General features: G+C 46.5%; 1 protein-coding gene and 1 gene segment (V, D, J or C); one reads left to right on the top strand and one right to left on the bottom strand.

Moving 5' to 3' along the window:
• Nucleotides 1-5,450: 5,450 nt before the first annotated feature.
• LOC128775489 (T-cell receptor beta chain V region E1-like) lies at nucleotides 5,451-7,806 on the bottom strand. The segment is given in 2 exon segments: nucleotides 5,451-6,858; nucleotides 7,138-7,806. Coding segments are annotated over 2 exon segments (384 nt in total).
• Nucleotides 7,807-11,419: 3,613 nt separating this feature from the next.
• On the top strand, nucleotides 11,420-19,802 carry LOC109269150 (putative DBH-like monooxygenase protein 2). Its single transcript, XM_019453012.2, has 13 exons — nucleotides 11,420-12,026; nucleotides 12,920-13,066; nucleotides 13,583-13,744; nucleotides 13,958-14,041; nucleotides 14,816-14,983; nucleotides 15,173-15,275; nucleotides 15,464-15,630; nucleotides 15,966-16,057; nucleotides 16,287-16,383; nucleotides 16,544-16,603; nucleotides 18,139-18,269; nucleotides 19,015-19,129; nucleotides 19,442-19,802. Exons 1-13 carry the CDS (start codon nucleotides 11,652-11,654, stop codon nucleotides 19,682-19,684), a joined length of 1,944 nt encoding a protein of 647 aa, XP_019308557.2. The 5' UTR covers nucleotides 11,420-11,651; the 3' UTR covers nucleotides 19,685-19,802.
• The last annotated feature ends 5,400 nt before the right edge of the window (nucleotides 19,803-25,202 follow it).

The raw sequence follows: 25,202 nt of genomic DNA, 5'->3' as shown, positions 1-25,202 counted from the left end.
TTTACTAAGGGAAAGTCCCACCAACTTTCTCTTAGCCCTTTCTATGATAAAAGCCCTCACTTCACAGACCCAAGAGATATTGTAGAGATTCTACCAGTTGTAAAAAACAAATGCACCCCTTCCATTCTCGCCAATGAACATAGGAAATATGGAAATAAATTCTAGATGGTTTCAGAGCCCCATTGAATTACTCCAGGGATGACTTAGGTTGAAAAAATCCATTTATCCCTCAATTTTCAAAAGCCCCACACTGATCAGAGGACAGCACTGATTATAAGTCTTCCCTACCACCACAAACACCACAAATTAGTATCAATTCAGAACCCAGAATCTCAAAAAATTTAGCTATGTTCTTGTCCCTAGAGCACAAGTTACCAACTAAATAGACCCAGGTCACCTTTGTATGGGCTAAAAGGGAGACTCTCAATGTTAAAACACGGTCCATTCTCTAGGGTACCAGGTGGGCACTGAATCAGTTTCTGTCACTAACAGGTTTGTGCCCTAGGGAGGATCCCATCACATTTTAGGATGTTGACTCCCATTGGTCCACTATTACCAAATCTGTCAGGTGGTTTTTGTTTGTTTGTTTGTTTGTTTGTTTTGTGTGATATAAATCAAATAAGAACTTGAACTTCCTATCAGTTTCATTCCTGGGGATCCCATTTTTATGGAGAACCCTTGAAAGAATCCTCTTAAGGGCTCCAAAACATCACCACATAACATTGTTTGTTTCCATTTAAGAGTAAGAGAAGCAGATGAATTTAATAACTTAACACTTATCTATTTTCCTGAAACAAGTTAGACTAAAATCTAAGAGGCCCTTTAGTGGGAGACAAATGCCACTGAAAGGGGAGAACACCTAGCATCTATAAGGTGATTTGTTTATTTATTTGCACTTTATGTTTTTAGTAGAAAATATGGTAGAGTCCGCCACTGGTAGAGGATCCTGAACGGTGGGATACATCTTTCTAATTTTAAGTTGCAGCCTTGGGAATCCCTTGTTGCCATGTGTCTAAGCCATATTTTCTATCAGCTCTGTAAGTAACCTTGCCAGAAGTTTCCCTTCCCATCTGCCTTACCCCTTTGTCTCCCTCCATTTGTTCAGAAGTTATGTGGAGAAAATGGAGCAGGGGGAGGGTATTTATCAGTTTCCTCAAATCATAATAACATGTTAGGATTTTGGAGAGCATGCTGCTCCATTGAGTAAGGGGATATCCTCTGTAACCACTGTTCTCAAGGCTGAAAAGCTATGATCCCCAAAGCTAAATGTGAGCGAGTAGGCCAGGATCTCACAAAAACAAGGTGAAGATAAGGCTAGAGCCTATGCTTGTGCACAGAAATTAATGTTAGCTACTGTCCTGATGAGACTTTCAAGACTTCTTACAATTTGCAAGTCTTCCTTTGTATGTTTGTTTCAAGGACAGGGGGATTTCAGAAACCATAAAATGAGCTCTGTTCCATAGGGAATCAGGGTGGAAAAAAGCTTTGATTTGAAGTCATTGTCTATAACAATTGGAGTAGAATCAAGTTGCCCATTGGAAGCTAAAGATGGGGGTTGAGAAGCCAGTCCAGGGGCTGACACTGCCAAGGAACCCCAAGATCATTGCTCCCAGGTCTGTTGAAAAGTCAGCAGTACTAGGTACCTTCATTATCTTACTTTGGGGTGTCTGGCAGCTACTTTGACTAAAATCAAACCAGTGCTCCTTGTTGCTCTATGGTTTGTTGTTGTTGGTGGTGGTGGTGGTTTGTTTTTAAGAGATTATTAAATGTTAGTAAATCACATGTAGGATTTGCTTCAACTATAAAATATGCATTCAAACTTGCTTTTGGCTGGCTCTCTGTAGCCCATATCCCTACCTTGAGCTGTTCAATTGGCATACCTATAATCTCTAGGACCCCATCTACAACAGCAGCCCAAGACGTGGGGCCAATGCTATCCTTACTTAAGAGAAGTTTAACTCATCACCAAGCCAAACTTGTCATTACCCTTTTCTACTGAATAGCCCAAATCTAGTAACTGGGACTCTGTTCTGTTCCTGCAGTGAAGCAACCCCACCCTACCTTTTAATCCCAGTTCCATTAATGCTGTCTTTGTCTTGACAACCTTGTCTCATTCCCCAGCTCCTATAAGCCTGGGGCTCTGCCTTACTCTTCCTAGATGTTGCTGGAAGCCCATATGAGGTCAGCTTCTTGCTGTCACAACTTCCTGCTGCTGCCTACCTGCCATATAGTTGGTTCTCCTGGCTGCTACCCCCTCAACTGGCCACCTGCCTGACTTCCCTTCAGCCTTCAATATGCTTTGCTGTCTGGATTCTGTCAGTTTAGCTGGCTCCCTGCTGTGACTGCTATCCCTCCACTCTTTGATTTCCAACATCTCCCCCTCCAATGTAAGTTTATCTCATTTCTAGACGCCCAAAAGTATGATCCCAGGCTTAGTGTGCCTGAAAGAGCATGGATTTGGGATCCAATTTGGTATTTAATCCCAACTTCAACAGCTACTAACTCTGTGTCCTTAGGCAAGGAATTAAGTAATTTAACCTGTCTTGTTTGAATATATCTATAAAATGGGACCAGTAGTACATAAGATAACTTATGTAAGGCATGGAGCATAATATTTAGCACACAGTAGGCCCTCAATAAGTGATAATCCCATTTTTAAGTCTTTGCCAAGGGATGACTGGTAATCTGTCATCATTTCTTTTTTCTTTTATAATTTTTAAGGTTTTTTTTTTTAATTTATTTTGAGAGAGAGAGAGAGAGAGAGAGAGAGAGAGAGCATGGAGGGGCAGAGAGAAAGGGAGAGAGAGAATCCCAAGCAGGCTCTGCATTGTCAGCGTGGAGTCCAATGAGGGGCTCGGACTCATGAACTGTGAGATCATGACCTGAGCCAACAAAATCAAGCCAAATTTACTGAGGCTTAACTGGCTGAACCATCCAGGTCTCCCTGTCACCATTTCTTTACATCTGTGTTTGTCTTTCTTCAACTTGGATGGAAACTATTTTCATGTCCACACACACAGACTAAATAAATAAATAAATAAATAAATAAATAAATAAATAAATCAGGTTATATCCGAGAGCCAGAGAACATTGCGATAGAATTTACCAATATATGTTCCCTTTCCTCAGGTGTCAGGCACCTGTCTTTCCCAGCCTGTATGGAAGAGGCTCTTAGGCATAAAATACAAAAAGGAAGTTTTACAACATTATTGTATTTATTTGGGTAGAGGTCAAAAACTATAACTGCAAGACAAGTACATGGTAATATCATTTAGATAGGCAATTGTCAGATAGAGTTGCTTTGTTTTTGAAGTGTTTCCCTGATTTCAGAAACCCTAAACACTCATTGTATATAACGAGGAGAACCCACAAAAGTAGAAAAATAAGTTTAAGTTCACAACCCCAACTATTATACAATTTTGTAAAGTTTTCTAATATTCTATATTTTCTACTCAGCTTGGCTAACTGCTAATCTGTGTCAGGATTCATTGTCTACCAACCCCACTTTATTCCAGTTTATCCTTAATAAGCCCCACCAGGGTACTCATGGATGTGTGCCTACACTCAAGGGACTTGCATGGATCCTAAGCCCTAATAATTATTAGCCCGTTATCAACTCCCTCTTCCTAAGCCCAACTGTATCTAAGCCCCTGCCTTCACAGGAGACCCACGCTTGTTCTCCTGCTCAGAAGCCCTGAAATGGTGGTGTAGGGACCATAAATATGGGCTATATTTCTGTTCAGGGCTCAGGAATCTGAATGATAACAAAGAGGCCCCATCCTCCTTCCTCTGCCTCTCAGAGCTGCAAGTGTAATTTTGAGCTCATGTTTTCTGCTCTCCAAGGACCTTCCAAATGAAAGAATAAAGGAGAAGAGGATTTAAAATTTGGAGGAGGTAAAGAGGAAACATGCCTGATATTTCTTGAAAGTCACACCATATCTAGTAAAAGACTGAAAACGGAGTGGGTATTCTACGCACGTATTGATTAATTGAGAGGATGGCTGAGACAAAGGAGAACAAAGTCTTAAGTGACTGTATTTACCTGCCTGTCCTGGAATCCCATAAGTTTCAAACCAACTCAAACTATGGAGATAACTACAGAGCAGAACCTAATTTACACCATCAAAATATATTACTTTCCCCTTCAAATAATTAGATTTAATATGTATAACTCTCTATTCCCATCTGGACCCACTGAATCCTAGGACAAGTCTGCAGGGTACTTAGGGTTTCTGCAGGACACCCACCTGACTTGCTGCCACATCGTGTGTCTTCCCTGGGCTCTCTGACCATGTCTGCACCACGACGGGAGCCGCCTTTCTGGAAGGGGCAGAGATGCCTTGTCCTGGTGGCAATGTATTCATTATGCAAAAAGGCAGCATCATGAGGTGTTGAGAGTCACAGATCTGACTTAGAATTCCTCTACTTGAGTCCTAGCTGTATGACGATTACCTGCGTGACATCACTGTTGAGCATCCATTTCCCTATTAAAATAAAAGCAAAAATAAAAAGCAACAAATGGTGGTACTTGCCTAAGAGGGCATTTGAAAGTATTGAATGAGAAAATGAAGCTAAATATACTTTGTAAAGACATGGACAAATCACTCTCACCAGCCTGTAGACAGGAGACGACATCACATAGATCAGTATTTCTTATCTGGTTAACGGATAAATAAAATAATCTAATCAAAAAGCATCAATCAAATTTGATAATCTAATCTAATCAAAAAGTGTGAATCCCTACCATCTGCCAATCTAGGAGGGCTAGTTCAATCAGCTAGGAATCGAGGGGCTAGGAAGTGGTATTCAGGCATAGTTCATGGTCCAAGTGAACAGATTTGCGTCTGGGAAGTCTCCAGGGAGCTCCCGGGAACTGGGGTTGAAGCGAACCCATCAACCAGAGCAACGGTGCCCTCCATCGCTCCAGCAGGAGGTGCTTGGCTGAGTTTCAAAAGCTGCCAGCAGAGGGCCTCAGCTTTCCTTAAGGGCAGGTGGCCCTGGCCTCTCTGCCCTGCCATCTCAGTGTATAACAGCCTCTTGCTGGCCTCGGAGGAAGGATCTAAGCGGGGCGTTCTCAGAGGTACCCTTCTTGGAGGGATGAGAGAACAGATACCCAAATGTCCCCAGTGCCCTGGGCCAGGCTCTAGCCCTGCTCCCCATCACCGTTCTTGGCCTCTAGAGCCGCGCAGGTGTTCACCACACACTGGAGAGGGGGCCGAGAGAAGACTCACCTGTGACCCATGCCAGACTATCGGTCTGAGCCGATCATGGAGAACTACGGGCAGATGGTGCCCCCTAGTGGACAAACTCCCTCTCCACAAGCACTGAGGAAAGGACACTTGCCAGCGGCCCAGCCTCGCAGCCACCCAGACCACCATCGGGACTGAGGTTCCTTTGAGATGTCTTCTAGTTCACTCCCACCTTGCACCCCAGTTACCTGCTCGTCTGGGATAGAGATGTTCCGAGCTCGCGGCAGAGTGGAGCAGCAGCCTCCCGGCCTACCGTCTCTGCAGGGCTCCCAGGACCCGGGCCTCTCTCCAGGCCCTGCGCCGGCCTGCTGGTTCTGGTCCATTTGCCTGGGGCCCTAGGCTCCTTGTGTGGCCCTCACTCCGTGTATGACCTTGCTCAGGTTGCAAACCCAGTTCTGAGCCATGGTTTTTTAGTCGACGTTTGGCGAGCCCTCTGCTGTGGCTCCAGACCCTGGTCCTTCCCAGGTCAGGCCCTCTCTGGAGGATTTTACTTCAAAAGAGATCAACTTGAGATTGGGGTGTGAGATGTTTAGGTGGTGGTGAGCACAGCATATGGGGATCTAATTGGAAAAGCGGGTGTTTATTCTAGGGGTGTGGATGAAGGGGCTACCTATTGAGATACGCATTCTTCCTCCTTTCTGAGGTCCCAGAATTTCTCCAGATTTCTTTCCAGCGCTCCTCTGGTATTAAAATGTATTGGCTAGTTATGTAGGCATATTGTGAAGAATCGTGCCTTTCGATCCTCACAGCAAGCTCTGAGCTGGGCGGAGTTGCTGTCTGTACTTTATAGGCACAGAAACCAAGTTTCTCCCAAAGCTCCCAAGTGGCAGAGTGGTCTGCCACGGAGCCGTTCGGAGCCTGTGGTCAAATCGCCATGCTACTCAGGCGGAGTGTTCACCAAAAGGGCAGCAGGAAGAGTCTACAGAGAGGCACAGTCGGTTGGCTGTGCGACTCCTGATTTCGGCCCAGGTCATGATCTCACGGTTTGCAAGATGGAGTCCCGGGTCCGGCTCTGCGTTGGCAGCTTGTAGCCTGCTTGGGATTCCCTCTCTGCCTCTCTCTCTTTCTCTTCCTCTCTCTACCCCTTTCCTGCTCCCCCTGGTGCACAGCCTCTTTCTCACACATTCTCTCTCAAAAATAAATAAACTGGGGGAAAAAAAGAGCCTGTTTATAGAAAAGAGGCGACAAGGGAGGATCTGGGGGGGAGAGGAAGCAGGCTTACAGGGGCTGTCGGGGCGGGGGAGGAGGTTGGGTCTGTGGTTGCCAATCCAGGATGGTTTTTATTCATTTGTCCAAGGAGGGTGTCTCACTGTGTCTTTGCTGCAGGTGCAGTACAGGGTTCTGCCCTGGGTCACGTTGGCCACGTGCATACTCAGCTCCGTGTTATCGACCCGTGTCATCTGGTAATCTGCTCCAGGATGGGATACGGCCTCCTTATCCCCGGTACTCCGCAGGGTGGCCAGCAGCTGTAGTTGTCCCTGGAGATCCTGTTGGTACCAGCTCATCCAGGGGTACTGGGAATCCCTCAGGATGCACTGCAGGGTTTTAGCTTGTCCACGAGGTACCAGGACCCACCTGGGCCTTTGCTCCACCAAGCTTGTTGAGGCATCTGAAATACACAGTCAGGCCAGGCTAAAGGTACTGAGGGTAGCGATACCCGCCCCCCCCTCCCCCAATTAATCAGCTGCTGCAAAATCTCAGAGGGGGGCCCATGAGCAATGGCAACTGGAGACGGAAGGGATGCTTCCTCGGGGGTAGGAGGTGGGAGGGTGCTATGGCTGGGAGAATCTTGGAAAGCCTGGGATGAGGGAACAAAACTTTCTGTGCCTACTGGTCCCTCTTTCCCTCCCTCAGCCCATGGAGGGGCCTTCTTGGCCTGGCATCTGACCTGTTGTCACGGTGGCCATGAGCACCCAGCCCCACAGAATGGGAAATGGTACCATTGCCTGGGCCCCACGGGCTTTCTCCAGCTCGGCAGCGGGACGGGCCCAGTCAGGCAGGAGAGCAGGGTCCTGGCCCCTAAGGTGGCAATCAGTAGCTGACACTCTGGGCCTGAAACTCAAAAGGGAGTGGCTTCTCCAGGAAACTCAATATTTTGTCTCATTTTCTCACCGCGGTTCAGACCCCACGGTTTCCTGTTTCCTGCACACCAACAGCCCTCACATGGGCGTGCACACACTCCCCACATTCACTGAGTGCCTTGGTGAGGGCACTTAGTTTAGTCCTGCTCCCTCTCAGAATCTCTGGGATTCTGGGACACAGACGACAGTGGTTCTGAATCTGTGCCTCAGATCTTCCCGAGGGATTAAAACATCTCAATGCAACCAAGCAGGCTGGTGGATTCAGCGAAGACCTCTCTCCCCCACGTGCAAGAGGCCACACTGGTCAGTGCACAGCGGCCGCTCGTTTCTAATCACACGTGTTCTCCTCTGTAAGGGTAACTGCAAATTAAACATAAGAGGCTTCATTTTCCCTGTTGAAAATAAGGAAAGACACTTAACTCCTGTCCGTTCCCTCAGAGCATTTACTTTAGAAAACTTGTAATTTTAAGTTCTTTCTCTGTTTCTTTGAAATGTGTGTAAATCACCCAGAAATGTTTTTCACAAGGTCCCGCCATCCTCTCTTTGAAATACAAGTATCAGGATGAGCCTAACTAAATTTAGAGCAGATGCCTCCCGCCAAGTTGCAAAACGATTCCCTGTCCTAAAGATATGGCAAGTTACTTTGCCTTTGGGTAAAGCAAATTAGCAAACGCAGATGGACACCCCCAGTCACCAAGTGACTGTAAGATGAACTGTGGGTTAACAAAAGTCCTGTCCCGGCCTCTTATTTGAGGTCTGGCTATAGTTTATCTCGAGAACATTTATGTAATGGGTTGTATCTGATTACCTGTATAAAAGGCCGGGATTTCTGTCTGTCTTTGCAACCCCTTAACAAAATGCCTGGGATGTGTATCACATCGGTTTAATGCTTATTCAGTAATGAGACTGCTTTCTTTCTCTCCTACTTTTGGGGAGAGATTTTTCTGAATCGGGAGGAGCTTTGATTTTCAGTTACATCTTTCTGACAACTCACAGCACCGGCCCTACCTAGCAGGTGGCCTTGGGAGTGTTTCTCCCTCTGTAAGATGGAGATAATTATGAAGGTGATTTTATAGGAGTAAGTAGATTAATACATGAAAAATTCTTGGAATAGAGTTTGGCACAGACTGAGCACTTAGAGTTGACTCCTGTCACCGCCACGGTCAACTACCAATTCAATTCCAATTTCACAGAATTAATAGCTTTTACGTCGCCTTCTCTCTCAGTCATCAGCTGAGATTAAAATCACAAGATCTTGTAACTTTTCTTTTTTTTTTTTAACGTTTATTTATTTTTGAGACAGAGAGAGACAGAGCATGAACGGGGGAGGGGCAGAGAGAGAGGGAGACCCAGAATTTGAAACAGGCCCCAGGCTCTGAGCGGTCAGCCCAGAGCCCGACGCGGGGCTCGAACTCGCGGACTGCGAGATCATGACCTGAGCCGAAGTCGGACGCTTAACCGACCGAGCCACCCAGGCGCCCCTACTTTTCAACAGTGGTAAGAGGCCTTGTTTTTTCAGAAAGTTTGGAAATCAGCGATCTGGGAAATCAGATGTAAAGGCCCATAGCTACCTTCTCTTCCCCCTCAGAATTTTATGGACAAAAGTAAGGGGACACATAGGGATCTAGCAACTGAACTTTACAATTTCAAGACCTGGGACTGCACCATATTCACGTCGGTGTTCCCAGTGAGGTGTCTGCGCTGTCACAGACACTTGATGAATGAAGAAGACAGCTGGAGCACGATAGGACCGCAGGCCCACCACCCGGGAGACTGCACGTCAGGGAACAGCTGTGGCCTGGTGTCCTGGGGCTTTGCGCCTCCCAGATTCACTAATTTTGTTAATCTGCTCAGGTGTAAATACTTACAACAATATGGTTCCCATGATTCTGGCAAAGGATAACGGTTACTGATGCCATGTGGTGACAGCATAATACAGTTTATAATTCAGTTGGCTCGATGACTTCAAAATTGTGTGTTGTTCATTCAAAAAAACCCCACATTTTCATTATATACAATTTTGTGTATAAAACAAGTTCATTAATATTTTCTATATCTGACTATTTCAAATTTGCATCATCTAATCGTAAAGAAAATATCAATTGCCCTGCATTCTCAGTAACATGTGCTGGTCTCCTTTTGCCTTTCGCTGTCCTGCCTGTTCCCACCCTCATCTCTCCAGGGACGGAGAGGGATGAAGCTCTGGGAAGAATGCCCAAATCGCACATCTTGAATACCAGAAATATGTACGTGCCAGGACAGAGACGTCCTCACTTAGCAAGCCACGTGCACTGCATTCTGAGTTTATTCTGGGGGAGAGTTGCTCTGGGGATCAGAGGGTAGAAGGGAAGGGGGCTGGGAGAGGGAGCAAACCATAACTGGGGGAACAGGTGAACAGGGAGAGAAAAGGCCAGTGGGTGGCCAGAAGGAGACCAGGAACAGAAACCGTGAGCTGCAGGCGCGGGCTCCCAGCTTTCTCCCTGAGGCAGGCTCTCTGGCCGGTAGACAGATTGCAGGATAAGGGATCCTGGCCCCATCTTGGTTTATAGGACGGGCTGCCTGTCTCCCTGCCACCCCCTCCCTTAGCCTTAATCCCCAAATGCGATTGGGATCAGAATGTCTCTGATACTCCTGTTATCTCCTCCCTGGATTCCTGCTCCTCAAGGTCATTGCGTCCCAAGGCTCCTCCTCTGGTCTTGGCCCTGCTCCCATCCTGGGCCAAGGTAAACCTCTTCCTTCCAGATGACTGCCAGCAATCTCCCCTCTCTCAGAGAAGGCATGGGAAATGGGTTTTCTTCTCCCACTGCACCCCAGTTCCAACTCAGGTGCTCACAGAGCCTGCCAACCACCCCAGCTGGGTCCATACCAGCTTTGATGAACTTAACTGATACTAAAAAGAATATGCATGTCCCAGATGGAGGCGTAAATAGATGCCCCAGCTCCTACCCACTTCCGAGCTGACTTCCTGTGTGATGTGTGGTCTAATTTCTGTGCTGGCAGATGCCCCCTGGACGCATGTCCTTGTTGATTTTTCAGAGCCTCTCCATTGCCTGACGCAGGAAGGACGCTGGGGGTCAGTGAGGTGATTTCTGGCTCAGGCCCAGCTGTGTCATAGCTTGGGCAGAAAGAACTCTGGAAATAGAGTGAGATGTGGGTCCCCTCCCTAAGAAGCAACCAGCAGATGATAACCCCTTCCACCAGGGCCAGCCACGGTGGGGAAGGCATGGCAGGTGGCTGGGTGCCTTGTAGGTGTCTGTAACCTAAGCAAATAATGGAACGGGCACTGGCCTGGGGGCAGAGCCCCTGTGTTCTTGTGTTAGCTCTGCCTCTGACTGGATGGGGGGGTCAGGCACTCCTCATGTTACCTCTTGGTATTTCCCTTTCCTCATTGAAAATTAAGTGGATTGCAATCCTTGAAAAATTAAGTGTGTCTAAAATTCCTTTTCACTAAAATTCCTTTTTCTAAAATTCATTGCCTGGCAGTAGTGTCTATTTCTCGGTAAATCTGGTGTCCTAATATTCTAACACTCCTTCTGTGTCTTTATTGCCTGAATACCAAAGCCCCCTAGTGGAGAGTCAACTAAATGTGACTTCTCTGGCAGGCAATTCATGGAAGGAAGGGTAAAGCACCAAACATCCCAAAGGCCAGTTTACACTTATCCCCCTATCTCTCCCTCTTCTTTCCTTCCCCTCCTCCTCCTCCCTGCTGCTCCCCAGGAATGTGCAGAAACTCAAGACTGCCTCAGACTCACCCATCTGGAAAGCTGATTATGGTTCCTTCACCTCTGTGTGTCCTTCCAGGGATTAGTAGCAAAGACTCCTCCGGGAGATGGAAATCGTAGCCTTCCCCAAACACCCCATCAAAAACTTCTCTCCTTCCTCTGCTGCATGTAATCAGCCCTGCCCCCACCCCCGGCTATGCACCAATTCCAGATATAGAAAAATGCCCATAAAAACTGGGTGGGGACAGGTGCCAGAGGGCAGGGTGCTCAGTAAGGACATCCAAGGATATAGGGATGGGGCAGAGGTGCAGAAAGGGAGAAAGAAAGGTGAGGGAGGAGAGACAGGGAGAAACCCAACCCCCTTGATTCTGTAGGGTCCCCACTGGCAGGACCCTCGCATGGGGTCGGGGTGGAAGAGTCTAAATGACCCACTCCTGAGAATTTCATGTCAGGTGCCTGCTCCAGGGCAAGAGCAATCTGCTCTGTACCCTCTCTGACCACCTCACACCTCATAACCTCCAGGGTTATGTAAGTGGCACCACTTGGAATCCAGGGGATAATCAGATCAGAAGAGCCCCAGTCTGTCCCTCCCCTATGGCATGGTGCCTAGCACAGGTAGAGGCACATATAAATCCATACTTCTTGAGTGTCCATCTGTAGGAGAGATGCTCCAGACCCCAGGAGCCATGACCTGTGCCCTTCTCTTCAGGCTTCTCCTACTTATGACTCTGGCAGCCCTGTTCCAAGGCAAACGCTTTGGCCCCACATCTCGCCTGCGTTATTCCAGGTTCCTAGATCCTTCCAATGTCATTTTCCTGCGCTGGGACTTTGACCTTGAGGCTGAGATCATCACGTTTGAGCTCCAGGTCCGGACAGCCGGCTGGGTGGGCTTGGGTGTCACAAATCGCTACACCAGAGTGGGGAGCGATCTGGTGGTTGGAGGAGTCCTGCCTGATGGCAATGTCTATTTCTCGGTAAGTCTGAGGGTGACTCCCTTCCAAGGATGAGGGTCTCTTGCTGGGTTGAGGATGACTCTGAGTCCAGGAAGGATCCAGATTTTCCAAACTTATCCAGGCACACACCCAGAACACCAGCTGACTTCTGACCTCTCCCTGTAGAAATGGTCCACCGGAGAGTTTCAAACTAGGTCTTCCAGATTGCGTGTCCCTAAGGTGCTAAGGAGTGGAACCACTGTGCTGAGAGAGGGTCCTGCATGACTAAAAGCAGGACAATGAGGGAGAGTCAACGCTGTTTGAAGCAGTCTTCAGCCTTAGCTTCTATTAAGCTCAGTTGGGTGGACCACAACATAAAATAGTCTAATAAACACAGTAGCAGCTACCATAGTAATAGCTTAAAATTGTAATGTACTTTTGATTAACCAGGCATTGTTCCACAATCTTTGCTTGTTAAACCTCACAGCCTCACTATGAGGTGGATGATTATGACCCTATTTTACAGATGAAGAAGCAACTCACCCATCTCCCAACCTCACCCATCTGAACTGCATTTGTATGGGGAAGGGTCAATGTTATGAGCCACAAGAGAGGACAGATAGCACTGAGAGTCCAGAGGGTATGTGACTTTTCACGGGCTAGAGATGCAGGAACACTAGGATTTATGGACTTGCGATTTGGAACGGGAGAAGTAAATCAGGGTCAGCTGGCGAAATTCCATCAGAGTTTGTTCATCCCTCTGCCTGAGGATCCACTTTGATGCCATGCTCTGTCCCTGGAGCAAACTACAAAATGAAGAAGACCTGGGTTCTGCTAACTTAGTACCTTGGGGGAGCTAAAGGGTCACTAGCCGCTCCACAGTCATGACCACTAGAGTTTCCTGTTCTTACTCTTTGACCTTCACTGGACCCCAGGATCAGCACCTGGTGGATGAAGACACCCTGGAGGAGGACGGGAGCCAGGATGCTGAGCTGCAAGGGCTGACAGAAGACGCTGTCTACACCACCATGCGCTTCTCCAGGCCCTTCCGCTCCTGTGATGCCCATGACCAAGACATTACGGTAAAATAGGAAGGGGAGGGAAGCATTCGATTACAAGCAGCTTTTCCTTCTGGGTAGGCGGAGTCACTCCCCATCCGGAATGTGCCTGTATCTCAGGTGGCAGGCACAGTTCCCAGGGGTTCTGTCCCTCTGCGCCTTTCCAGGCACCTCCCCAGTCATGTCCCTCCCCAAATCCACAAGCCCTCTACAAGGGGATTGATTTCCCACTGATTCAGCATCCACCCCACCCTCCCCTGGCTTCCCCTATCCAAGAACCTTGCTTGATTTTACGGAACTTTAGTGTGTCACTTCTCAGATGTGGATATAAGCATTGAGAGGGAATGTGACTTGCTTTTATTTCCAGCAAGTTGGCCTCTGAGGTAGAACTAGAACCCGATGGTTTCGATCCCCCAGTCTGAAGCTCCTTCCATTCCACTGTGTAGATGTGAGCAAGTGGCTTGTGTCAGTCCTTGGGTGTGGGTATGTGCAAAGTGCTACTCACGGGCAGAAGCACCTCAATGCCAATCACACCCCCAGAGTGACACCATAAGGGTTCTGGCTGCCTATGGCCTGGATGACACTCTGAAGCTGGATCGGGACCGTACTTTTGTCAAGTCCATCTTCCTGCTACAAATAGTCCACCCTGATGACCTTGACATCCCTGAGGACACCATCATCCATGACTTGGAACTCACTGATGTAAGAGCCCTCCACCCCACCCAGCCATCTCCCAGCCCCCTTCCCACTCAATCATGACCCTCCTCTTGCACCCAATACTCAGTACATTCCTTGAATTGAGATTGCTATGACTTCCTCAGTCCGCTGAGGACTGCCAAGCTGGCCTGTCCCTTCCCCGGCTTCTCTGAGAGCCTCATTTCCCAACCAGCTCAGCCTCTGTGTGTCCTTCTCCAGTTCCTCATTCCAGAGGATGACACCACATATGCCTGCACCTTCCTCCCTCTCCCCATCGTCAGCAAGAAGCATCACATCTTCAAGGTAGGGCGAACCAGATGTTGCTAAGGCAGTTGAGCAACGCTGTGAGCGCAGCCAGCTCTGGAAGGATGATGTTCAGAAAACTGCTGAGAGGAAGCTGGAGAGAAGTAGCTGGGAGCACAGGGAGGCCAGGCCTGATTTGGTGGAGGTGGTAGTTTCATGATTTCTTGAGCCCAACACTGTTCTATTTGAGTCCCACAATGCAGCAGAGATTTTGATGAAGGTAACAAATTAGTGTTTCCGAAGAGCAAAATACAAGCCCCACATTGGGCCTAGAATTGTGTTCATAGCCCAGGAGGAAGTTCAGGCTGGGGGTCATGGCCAAGGGCTGTCAGGTCCATGAAGTCTGGCTAGAGGGAACTTCAACTTGGCCACCTGATTTCATAGTTGAGTGATTTCAAGTTTTGATCTTACAATAACTAGCAAATGTGTGGGAGCCAATTTTTTTCTTTAAGAGGCGAATCCAATGAGGCATGTGCTCAGATATTATAGACTAGTAAGATTACTAAGGGAAAGTCAGAAGTCATGAGGATATTCTCTGCTAGACTTGGCATGTTGTGCACTCAGGGAAGGACTTTAAAAGGGTGGAGGCTGAGAGAGAAATCAGACAGAGTTGGGGTAAGTGATGGGTTGGGGCAAAAAAACAGAGAGCAAATAGAAAAGAAAGAGAAAGAGAAGTGGGAAATGGGTATAGTTTTCTTTGGGGCAAAGGGATGGGAGAAATAGGACTTGACATAGAAGATCTTGACTCTGATCTGCCTTCCTTCCCTCACCCAGTTTGAGCCCAAGCTGCTCAAGCACAACGAGACGATGGTGCATCACATCCTGGTTTATGCCTGTGGCAATGCCAGTGTTCTCCCCACGGGCATCAGTGACTGCTACGGGGCTGACCCTGCCTTCTCCCTCTGCTCGCAGGTCATCGTGGGCTGGGCTGTCGGGGGCACAGTGAGTCTTGTGATGAGGGAAATAGGTGGCTAAGTGTGTGCATGTTGTCAGGCTACTGGGATTGCTGGACTGATGGAAGGCCAGGAGATGGGGGAGGTCTGGGATGAGGGCCATAAAACATGGGCAGGTGCTGGTCCCTGCACCTAGCACCAAGCCCTTCCCGCTGCCAAATCTTCCTCCATCCAACAGAGTTACCAGTTTCCAGATGATGTGGGTGTCTCTATTGGGACTCCCTTAGACCCCCAGTGGATCCGATTGGAGATTCATTACAGCAATTTTCACAACGTTCCAGGTGAGCATCTGGAGCATTTATAGAAGAAGAACTGGTGTGCCTGGCTGATTCCTTGAGGTGTTGGGAAGGTGCTGCGGGATGCACACTGGCTCCTTTTGGCCACAGCCCTGCCCTGTCTTTCCTGGGCCTCTTGCTCCCACATGGTGACCAGCTCTCTTACCTTCTGTGATTCTTCCATTCCGCACCAGGTGTGTACGACTCCTCAGGCATCCGATTATACTACACGGCAAAGCTGCGCAAATACGACATGGGAGTCCTCCAGCTGGGTTTCTTCACTTTCCCCATCCACTTCATACCCCCAGGCGCGGAGTCCTTCCTGTCCTATGGGCTGTGTAAGACGGAGAAGTTTGAGGAGGTGAAGCTGGGAGGCACATCCTCCCCAAGGTTCCTTGTTTCCCGTCACAGATCTGGGCTGGTCCATAAGCACACACAGCCTGAGCCCTGGACCCGGAGAATAGCTACCTATGTTCAGGAAAACCTATAATCTGGATCATGCAAGGGAAGGAAGGAGTCAGGGCTTTGGGGCCAGGGGGTGGGGCAGGAAGAGGGTCCAGGAGGGCCCAGTAAGAACTAAAGGGGCTCGTGTCAGTCATAGGAGGAAGATGTCAAATATTAACGGGGAAAAGTCAAGGAACAGGGCAAGATGAGAGTTCTTAACAAATCGGATGTGTCTTCTCCTCCCTGCCACAGATGAATGGGGTCCCAGTGCCTGACATACAGGTATATGGCTACCTGCTCCACACCCACCTGGCTGGCCGTGCTCTGCAGGCTGTGCAATACAGGTAAGGGAAGACATGGACTTGAAGCTTTCCCATCTGCATGTGGGAACAAATGTGAGAATAGTTACTTATTCTGCAGCCTAAGGTTATGCTTGGTTGGGAGTAAGGAGGAGCTAGAACTACCCATAGAATAGAGGTGACCGGAATAAAGCTGTGGAAGGAGGAGCTTTTTTGTTTTACGGTAAATCTTTGCCCACAGTATGAGCACATTACACTGCTTTGTTCCCTCTAGAAATGGAACACAACTCCGAATAATCTGCAAAGATGATCTCTACGACTTCAATCTGCAGGAGACTCGAGATTTACCTTATCGAATGGAGATTAAACAGGTGGGAGCCTGCAGGGAGGTGTGACTGGAGACAGGCTGGGGAGGCAGGATCAGAGTTCATCCCTGTCAGCCAAGGGGGTTCTCAGGCAGTAGCAGTCCTTCTGTGTTTTGAAAGACACAGAATGGGTCTGAAGGGGTCCTTCACGTTTCACTCCGAATAGGGAGATGAGTTGCTGGTGGAGTGTCATTACCAGACGCTGGACCGGGACTCCTTGACTTTTGTGAGTACCTCCCTCCCCACCATGGTCAAGGACAGTAGCCTCAGAATAGACCCCAACCCTGGCCTTGTCTGTTAAGTGACTGATTGTTCCAGCTGAAGCCCCTTTCTTCCTCCAATGATATTATTTACATGGGGCTTTTCATGCTCTCACATCACAGTGATTTTAAGATGGGTACAAGGATTCCCTATTATCTGGTGTCAATGACCCACTAAGACAATGGACATACAGCATGTTATAGCGACCAAGAGCTTGGTCTCTTTGCCTGGGTTTGAATGCCAACACAACTATTAGTAGTTTTCTAACCTTAGGCAAGTTATTCAATCTCTTTGTGCCTCAGTTTCTTAATTCATATAAGAACTAACAATACTATCTCATAATATTGTTGTGAGAGTTGATTAGCATATGTAAAACAATGGGGCACCTGGGTGGCTCAGTCGGTTAAGTGTCCGACTTCGGCTTGGTCATGATCTCACAGTTCATGGGTTCGAGCCCCATGTCGGGCTTTGTGCTGACAGCTCAGAGCCTGGATCCTGCTTTGGATTCTGAGGCTCCCTCTCTCTCTGCTCCTCCCCACTCATACTCTGCCTCTCTCTGCCTCAAAATAAATAAAAATTAAAAAAAAAATAAAACATCTAGATCATTGCCTGACTTATAGTAGATGTTCAATTAGACTTAGCTATTATTCTTTTTTTCTTAAGGTTTTTAAAAATTTATTTATTGAGAGAAAGAGAGAGAGAGAAAGAGAGGAGGCGGAGGGGCACCGAGAGAGAGAAGGAGACAGAGAATCCCAAGCAGGCCCTGAGCTGTCAGCCACAGAGCCCAACAGGGGTCTTGAACCCATGAACCGTGAGACCATGACCAGAGCCAAAATCAAGATCAGCTGCCTAACCAACTGAGCCACCCAGGCACCCTATGAGTTAGCTATTGTTCTTATGGTCACAAGGAAACCCAGCCATTTGTATATCAAAAGTAGTTTCAGTGTTTATAGGATTCCTAAGGGGTTGTGTGCTATTGAGGAAGAAACCATAGCCATATATACTATGATGCAAAGTAGAAAGTAATATATACTGTAAGAGACAGATGGGGAAAATGCACTAGGAGATTCACAGGGAAAAACCATAAGGTCCTACTACAGTGAACTGAACATGTGATATATTTGAATGGGTCTTGCTTTAGACACATAGAGATGGAGAGCTCAGAAGGGAGTGGCTTTTTTTTGGGAAACTCAGTATCTTCTCTCATCTTCTCAACCATCTTCTCAAACCAGAGCAGTGGCTGTGGAAATGTAGTGGATAGGGCAGATATATGGAATATTTCTTTGAAAATAACATCAATGAATGCCCACCAATCAGAAAAGGAAAGGGTAGCTAAGAAGTAGTAATTAACACTCAGTGAGCTTGTTGCAGGCTAAGGGAAAAGGAAAACAGAATCATTGGTAGAATGACACATAACCTATTTTCTGCCTGCCTTGTTCCCTTCTCTCTGCTTGCCTTTGTATCTTTCTGTTCCATTTCTGGCTCTCTTTTCTTCTCCAGGGGGGTCCCAGCACCATTAATGAGATGTGCCTCATCTTCCTCTTCTACTATCCCCGAAACAACATCTCCAGCTGCATGGGGTACCCTGACATCATCCACGTGGCCCATGAGCTGGGGGAGGAGGTATCAGAGTGAGTCATCCTGGAAGATAAGACCTTCAATTGTGTGTGGGAGGGGTCTTGGGGAGGACGAGGAAGGAGGAAAAGGAAGACCACCTACTACCCCCTACACTAGTGAGTTAGGATTCCTCAGCAGGCTCCCTGGTTAGTCCCTGCCTTCTTAATGCCTGCTTCTGTCAGCGTCTGACTCTTGAAGCTCTGATGTAAGATAGAAGATTTTTCCATATTAGTGAGGTCATTCAGAAAAGCAGATAAGAACTGACCTCTAAAAGTTAGATCACTTATGTACAAATTCTTTGCCTTTTTCTCATGCACTACCTGACAGTCAAAGACTGTTTACTTTCAAGTAGTGACCCCTAATTACTTAGGGGTAAGGGTTGTCTCTGAGATTCTAATGAAAGTTCTGATCATCCTTTCCAAGGAAAATGCACATCTGTGCAGACACACACATTTCACATACTATTTCAGGGCATTTATAGGTTCCCTGAAGTCACTCCATCGACTTTCTTGAACTTCATGGCCCTCAGATTAAGAACCACTTTTTAAAGAGTCAAGAGTTTCTCTTTTTCACTTAAAAAATGCTCATCTCTGAGTTTTGATATTTCTCCTTCTGCCAAATTCATCGTGGTCATATTAAATCGTGAGGCATTCTTTTTGGTTTATGCTGACCTAGAAATTATGCTAACAAAAGTGAGGCTATTTTGTCAAAGCATTAAGTTGACCCTATCTTATTGTGTGTTCCCCTTGCCCATGGCAGTTCCATGGAGGGCATGATGGCCATGAACAATGTTGAATGGACCCCAGAGAACATTAAGAAGGCTGAGAAAGCCTGCAAGGAGGCCCAGCAGACAGTGATAATAAAGACCATTGATGTGAGTGTTCCAAGAGACACCACCCTCTCAGGGTTAGGGATGGAGGGGGGTGGAATGGTGTTGGAAAAAGCCAGGAAAAGAAAGAAGGAGGTAGGTGAATGGCAGTGCTAAGAACACTGGGTCAGGGAAGCAAGGGCTGGGGAGCAGAGAGATGGGCTGGTGCTGTTCTGGATTGTGGGGTTGTTGGAATATCCCAGTTGGTTTGTGAGGCCGCAAGGACTGGGGATCACTAAGTAAGTGCACAAGAAAGGAAATGAGGGTGGGAGAAGCTTCTGCCCTTACCCATTTCCCCCCATTTTCCTTCTCCTACAGGAGGTAGTGGAAAACACAACAGGCTGGATTCCAGAAATTATCCGTGCTCCTCGGGGACCCTGCTTGGAGTCCTCCGGAGGCAAAGTGGAGCCCCAGGACAAAACCCCTGCAGGCTTCAGGGCTGCACCAATTGCCCTCTTGGGCTCCAGCACTACTACCCTGAGGTGCCTCCCTCTGGCTGCCCTCTTGTTTGGGCAGGGGTCTCTTTCTTGGCTTCTTGCCACCCTGCAGGTTGGAGTCTGATACTATCTCCTTATGTCAAATACTCAGGTTCCTCTCTGCTCAGCCCTCCCCTTATTACCAAATACAGAAATTCTGCTCTGCTTGGGCTCTCCAAAGCCCCCCATCTGTTGCCCCTTCCCATGACCCAGGCCTGAGGACATCGTGGGCCTGGGGATTGCACTTATTCCGTAAAGACTCTTCCATGCCTAGGGATACAATTCATCCTTTTGGGGACCAAAAAGGTCCATATTTGGGACCATATGTTTTCTGACAAAGTAAGGATTCAAGGCTGGGTGTGCACCACTCTCTGAGAAGTTTGATGCTCCAGCTTACCCAAGGGGATACCATTTGGGGAGGTGGGAGCTTGAATGCAGAGGGAGAGCCCTGTAAACTCTCCTCTACCCATGCTGACCCTAAAGGGGGCTCCTGTTTCTCTTTTCTTATGGCATTTTTTGCCTCACCTTCCCTATGAGTCAGAGGCAGGAAGTCACATGTATAATTGGTGGGAAAGGGAGAGGCTCTGTTTATAAGGGACAAAACTCAAGACATCAGATTAAATAGAACTGAACTTGCTTCCTGTTGCCATCTCCTTCCTTTGAGACTTTGGTCCAGGAGAGGCAGCTGGGAGGTCTCTTGAATGGCTCAGTATAAAGCACCTGGAGGACATTTAAGGACCTGGTTGTCCCAAATGCAACATCTAATGCAGTCCTTGCTCTCCTCACCTGTGCCTCTATTATCAGTTGATCTTTATTCCACCAAGTGTCACATTCTCAACACTCAGATTGCTAGGTGTCAAGAGCCTAACTAACCAGGAAGGCTGAATTGGGCTCTGAAAAGAGGTCAAGGCCAAGGAGGAGAGGAGTAGTCCTTAGCTCTGGAGCCCAGGGCATGTCAAAAAGGTTCACATGGACACAGAAGGGAGTAGGCACAAATGGTTTGTGGAGTCAGACTGCAATTTGGAACCACAGTTGACAGGAAAGGTTTATTGGTGGTGGCTGCTCTGAGCTTCTGGGGACATTTCTGTCTTCTAAGCTTAAGAATAATCTCTGTAGAACCGTGTCCTTTGAGATTTAAAGTCACCATGCTACAATAGGAATTGCCTTGTTCTTTGTTCATGTGCTCTGGAAGGGACCCCTACTCTGGCTATCCCAGTGTGTTTAGAGGGATCTTAATCCCTGAGAAACCAGGGATCTGGCCTGAGTAAATTGTTTACTACTGCTCGAGGAGCCAAGTCTTGATCTCACATCATAGCCCTGCTTCCTGGCACAGCAACCTCTGGGATTGGTGAGGTGTATGCGCGATAACGAGCCCGTTACCTTTACTGTCACTTCTTCTGGAGAATTCTGGAGGCTCCATCCTAAGATTATGCAGAATATTCAGTGTTCACATTCTGTTCCTGCAATCTCAGTACTGGACATTTTCAATGCTTGGGGTCACTTCTGGGCCTCATGATGTGTAAGCAGAGGGAGTTGGTGTCCTTAAATCAAAAAGAATTGTCAAAGTTTATGATTATGGAAAAAACTAGGCTCACCAGAAGCAGAGGGCTGTGTGAGTTCACTGTTGAGTATCTCTGTGGTCCCACCATCCAAGGGAAATGAAGGATTTCCTTTTGATTCTAAAACATGGTTGATGCCATTTGGTAGCTGTGTGAAGTACACGAATGACTTGCCACAGCATCAGGGAACACACAGATAAAGATGAGGTATAGATAAAAACACAGAACAACTAGGCCACTTTTCTCCTTGTTTTGTCAAATCTGACATTTCTATTCCAATCTGTATTACTCCAAGACTCCCAAGCAAATTCTTTCAACCTCAATCTTCTAGGTTAAAACAAAAACCAAGCACCGCTTCTGGCTGGGTTTCAGAAGCCAACCCTCAGGTCTACTTTGACAGGTTCAAGCCAGCTGGGCAACTACCCCAACGTTCTGAGCCAGAATCTCCCACTGGCTCCCTTTGCCCAGCTCGTGGCCCAGTGCAGTTTCCAGGCACCTCTGCTTTCTTTTGTGCTTCTTTGAATTTCTTGTTCCTATTTAGCCTTCCTTCTTTTGTTTTACTTTTCTCCCCATCTCCTGACTTCAGCATTTTGTGATCATGCACATATTCCCTGAGCACCATCTGTGTGCTTGACATCAGGTTAGAACAGGAGCTACTGAAATGAATGGAAAATGGGAAAGGCACCCTCTCTGCCCTTTTGGAGCTGTTCTTGAGTTTCTACAAGCATCTCAATGGCCATTTTCCCTGTGGGCTCAACTATCCACCTCTGACCTTTCCCCAGTGCCACTGAGCATTCCTCCCCCGATGCCTGGAGACAGGAACTATATCTATATCAATCTACAGAGAATGATGTTTCTATAGTTAAAAGGGATTCATTCCATTATATATATTATAGTTAAATCTATAGTTATAGATTATATCTATAGTTATAGTTATAACTATATTATAACTATAGTTGTAATTATAACTATAGTTATATCTATAGTTAAAAGGGATGCATCCCATTATACATATTATATATATTATATATATGTATATATTCCATTATATATTAGAGTGCTCGGACCAATATTTCTGGAGAAATGTTTTTTTTTTTTGTTTTTTTGTTTTTTGTTTTTTTTCCAATATATGAAATTTATTGTCAAATTGTTTCCATACAACCCCCAGTGCTCATCCCAAAAGGTGCCCTCCTCAATACCCATCACCCACCCCCCCCTCCCTCCCACCCACCATCAACCCTCAGTTTGTTCTCAGTTTTTAAGAGTCTCTTATGCTTTGGCTCTCTCCCACTCTAACCTCTTTTTTTTTTTTTTCTTCCTTCCCCTCCTCCATGGGTTTCTGTTAAGTTTCTCAGGATCCACATAAGAGTGAAAACATATGGTATCTGTCTTTCTCTGTATGGCTTATTTCACTTAGCATCACACTCTCCAGTTCCATCCACGTTGCTACAAAGGGCCATATTTCGTTCTTTCTCATTGCCATGTAGTATGGAGAAATGTTTTAAAACCTTCATACTTAGGGTGGGGGACTTGATTAGATACCTCAAGGCTTTTTTCCAATCCATGTGCTTTGTGACTGCAGTTTGTTGATGGTGTAATGACACACTGTAGGAGGAAGATGCTCTGCACTGAGGTGGAAAGGGAAAGACCCCAACTTTCTCAACATTGCGTCACTTGGGCCTGTCATCCCTCATCCCTGAGGGGTCTCTAAGGTCAGGTCAGACCTCCTTTTCCACCTCACCTCCTCTACTCAAAACCCCATATTAAATGTGGAGGGTAAATAAGAATTTATTCCCTCATTATTTTTTTCTGTGGTTTTGTGAGGAGAGGAGGAACCATAGGTTAATGTTTACAGTGGCTCTCGTCTTTCTTGTTGAATATTTTGATACAATTTCTAATTAATAGAAAAGTTGAAAGAATTCTCCTATATCTTTTACCTAGCATTATCCATTGCCTATATTTTATCACATTCTTTGCTCCTTCCTTCTTCCCTTCTCTTCTCTCCTTTTCCCTCTTTCTCCTTCTTCCTCTTTCTCCTCCCTTCTTCTCTTTGTCCTTCTCTGTCTCTCTCTCTCCTTTGGGAAACGGATCACTGAGTTTCTTTTTCCTGTTGGCTAGAATTCTCATTAGTGTCCAAATTCCTGCTACTTCTGAGTCAGCTGAGACTGAACAGGAAAGCTCCCCCACCTCACTACTCCACTAACACAGTGGCTCCCAGTCTTGACTCCATATTAGAATTAACTGGGTGATGGGCATGGAGTCCAGGCATTAGTGAATTATGGAACTCTCCAGGTGTTTCCAATATGGATCCAAGACCGAGGACCCCTGAACTAGTTAAACTGCCCTTGATTTGTCCATTTCTTGGACAGGCAGGAATCACGTTCCGGCCTTATACACTTAAGCCATTGCACAGGCACTCACCGATCAGAGTGGCCCCGTAAAGAAGGTCACTGGAAGCCCCCTGATTTCTAGGAGTTAGAGTTTTCATTGCTGGATTGTTAGACTATGTGGGGATCTCAGAATAGGGGCACATTTAGCGGGGCTCTGGGAAGTGACAATTTACCAAGAGTTACTCAAAAAATAAATAGTAAAGAAAGAAGAGCCTTTATAATGCCAAGTAACAAATGTAGAAGGAACGTTAAAGAATATCACCATTTGAGGGGTGCCTGGGTGGCTCAGTCGGTTTAGAGTCCGACTCTTGATTTTGGCTCGGGTCACAATCTCACACTTTGTGGGATTGAGCCCCACATTGGGCTCTGAGCTGACAGCGCAGAGCCTGCTTGGGATTCTCTCTCTCTTTCTCTCTCTGCCCCTCCCCCACTCCCACTCTCTCTCTCAAAATAAACATTTATTTACTTTGTAATTTATTTTATTATCTCAAAATAAATAAACATTAAAAAAAAGGAACATCACCACTTGACAAACTCATAGTAGTAATTGATTCAGGCCAGACTCATCAACAGGTGGCCAAACATATAAAAGAGGAAGCAGATAGCCATATAGCCTCAAAGTATCTCCTTACAATATATTTATTATTTACTATGAGAAAAAAAAAGCAACTACTGTGGAGAAACCTGGCAGGCACCACCTCAGCCAAAGTAATGTTGCCAGTAATGGACAAATAGGCATCCCATACTTCCTGATGTGTGCAGCAAGAGGGACACAGCATCACTTCTGTGTTATTTCTGCCTCAAATGTACAACGCCATTGCAATCACACGAAATATTAGACAAACCTAAAATGAGGGATATTCTCCAAAGAGCTGGTGTGTCATCTTTAAAATGCCAAAATCATAAATGAAAAAGAGGGACTAAGGAATAGTTTCAGCATGGAGACAACTAAGCAGCAAACAAAAATCCAATGAAACAGGCCAATGCAACATGCAATGTGCTCTCTTGGGCCAAATTCTTTGCTGTTGCTGTTGTCATCGTTGTTGTTTTGTGTTGTTCATAAAGAGCATTATTGGGATGATTGGTGAAATTTTACTGGTGTCTGTGCGTTAGGTGTTAGTATTACATGAACGTTAATTTCATGATTGGCTGGTTGTATTGTGGTTATGTAAGGATATGTTCCTGTGTTTTAGGAAATACGCACTAAAGCATTTTGTTCCGATGAGACATCTTGTTTACAAACTCTCAAATTCTATACATGTGTGTGAGAAAGAGGGAAAGGAAGACAGAGAGAAAGTAGATATGGTAAATAATTCATAATCTAAGGATAATGTTTGGGAAATCTGGGTGAAGATTACACTGGAGTTATTCATATTGTTCTTGCAGCTTTTCTCCAAACTCATTTCAAAATTAGGGAGTCAATTTAAAACAAGAAACCAGCCCAAGAACTATAGAGAGACAGCATGAAATATCAAGGAAATGTTACAAATGAACAAACAAACAAACAAACGGCATATAGAGAGTAACCTAGAAAAAAAATCAATTTAGAAAAGTGTCAAGTTTTTTCTAAACAAGAGTTTTTGGCTACTCTGAGCAGAGAACTTCCAGCCTGCAAGCTATAGTATTTGTCTGGATTAATTACAGCTATTGTGCA

This window comes from Panthera pardus, unplaced genomic scaffold, assembly GCF_024362965.1.
Source record: "Panthera pardus isolate Hobbes unplaced genomic scaffold, ASM2436296v1 HiC_scaffold_8, whole genome shotgun sequence".
Classification (NCBI taxonomy): domain Eukaryota; kingdom Metazoa; phylum Chordata; class Mammalia; order Carnivora; family Felidae; genus Panthera; species Panthera pardus.
Note: the sequence above shows the minus strand (reverse complement) of the source record. Positions and strands in the feature narration are given on the sequence as shown.

Excerpts from the sequence above, each read along its gene's own strand:
- LOC109269150 (XM_019453012.2), top strand. The coding sequence starts at position 11,652 with ATGGTGCCTAGCACAGGTAGAGGCACATATAAATCCATACTTCTTGAG. Across the intron at positions 14,042-14,815 it reads AGAAGCATCACATCTTCAAG|TTTGAGCCCAAGCTGCTCAA; the intron begins GTAGGGCGAACC and ends TCCCTCACCCAG. Across the intron at positions 16,058-16,286 it reads CTGCAGGCTGTGCAATACAG|AAATGGAACACAACTCCGAA; the intron begins GTAAGGGAAGAC and ends TGTTCCCTCTAG.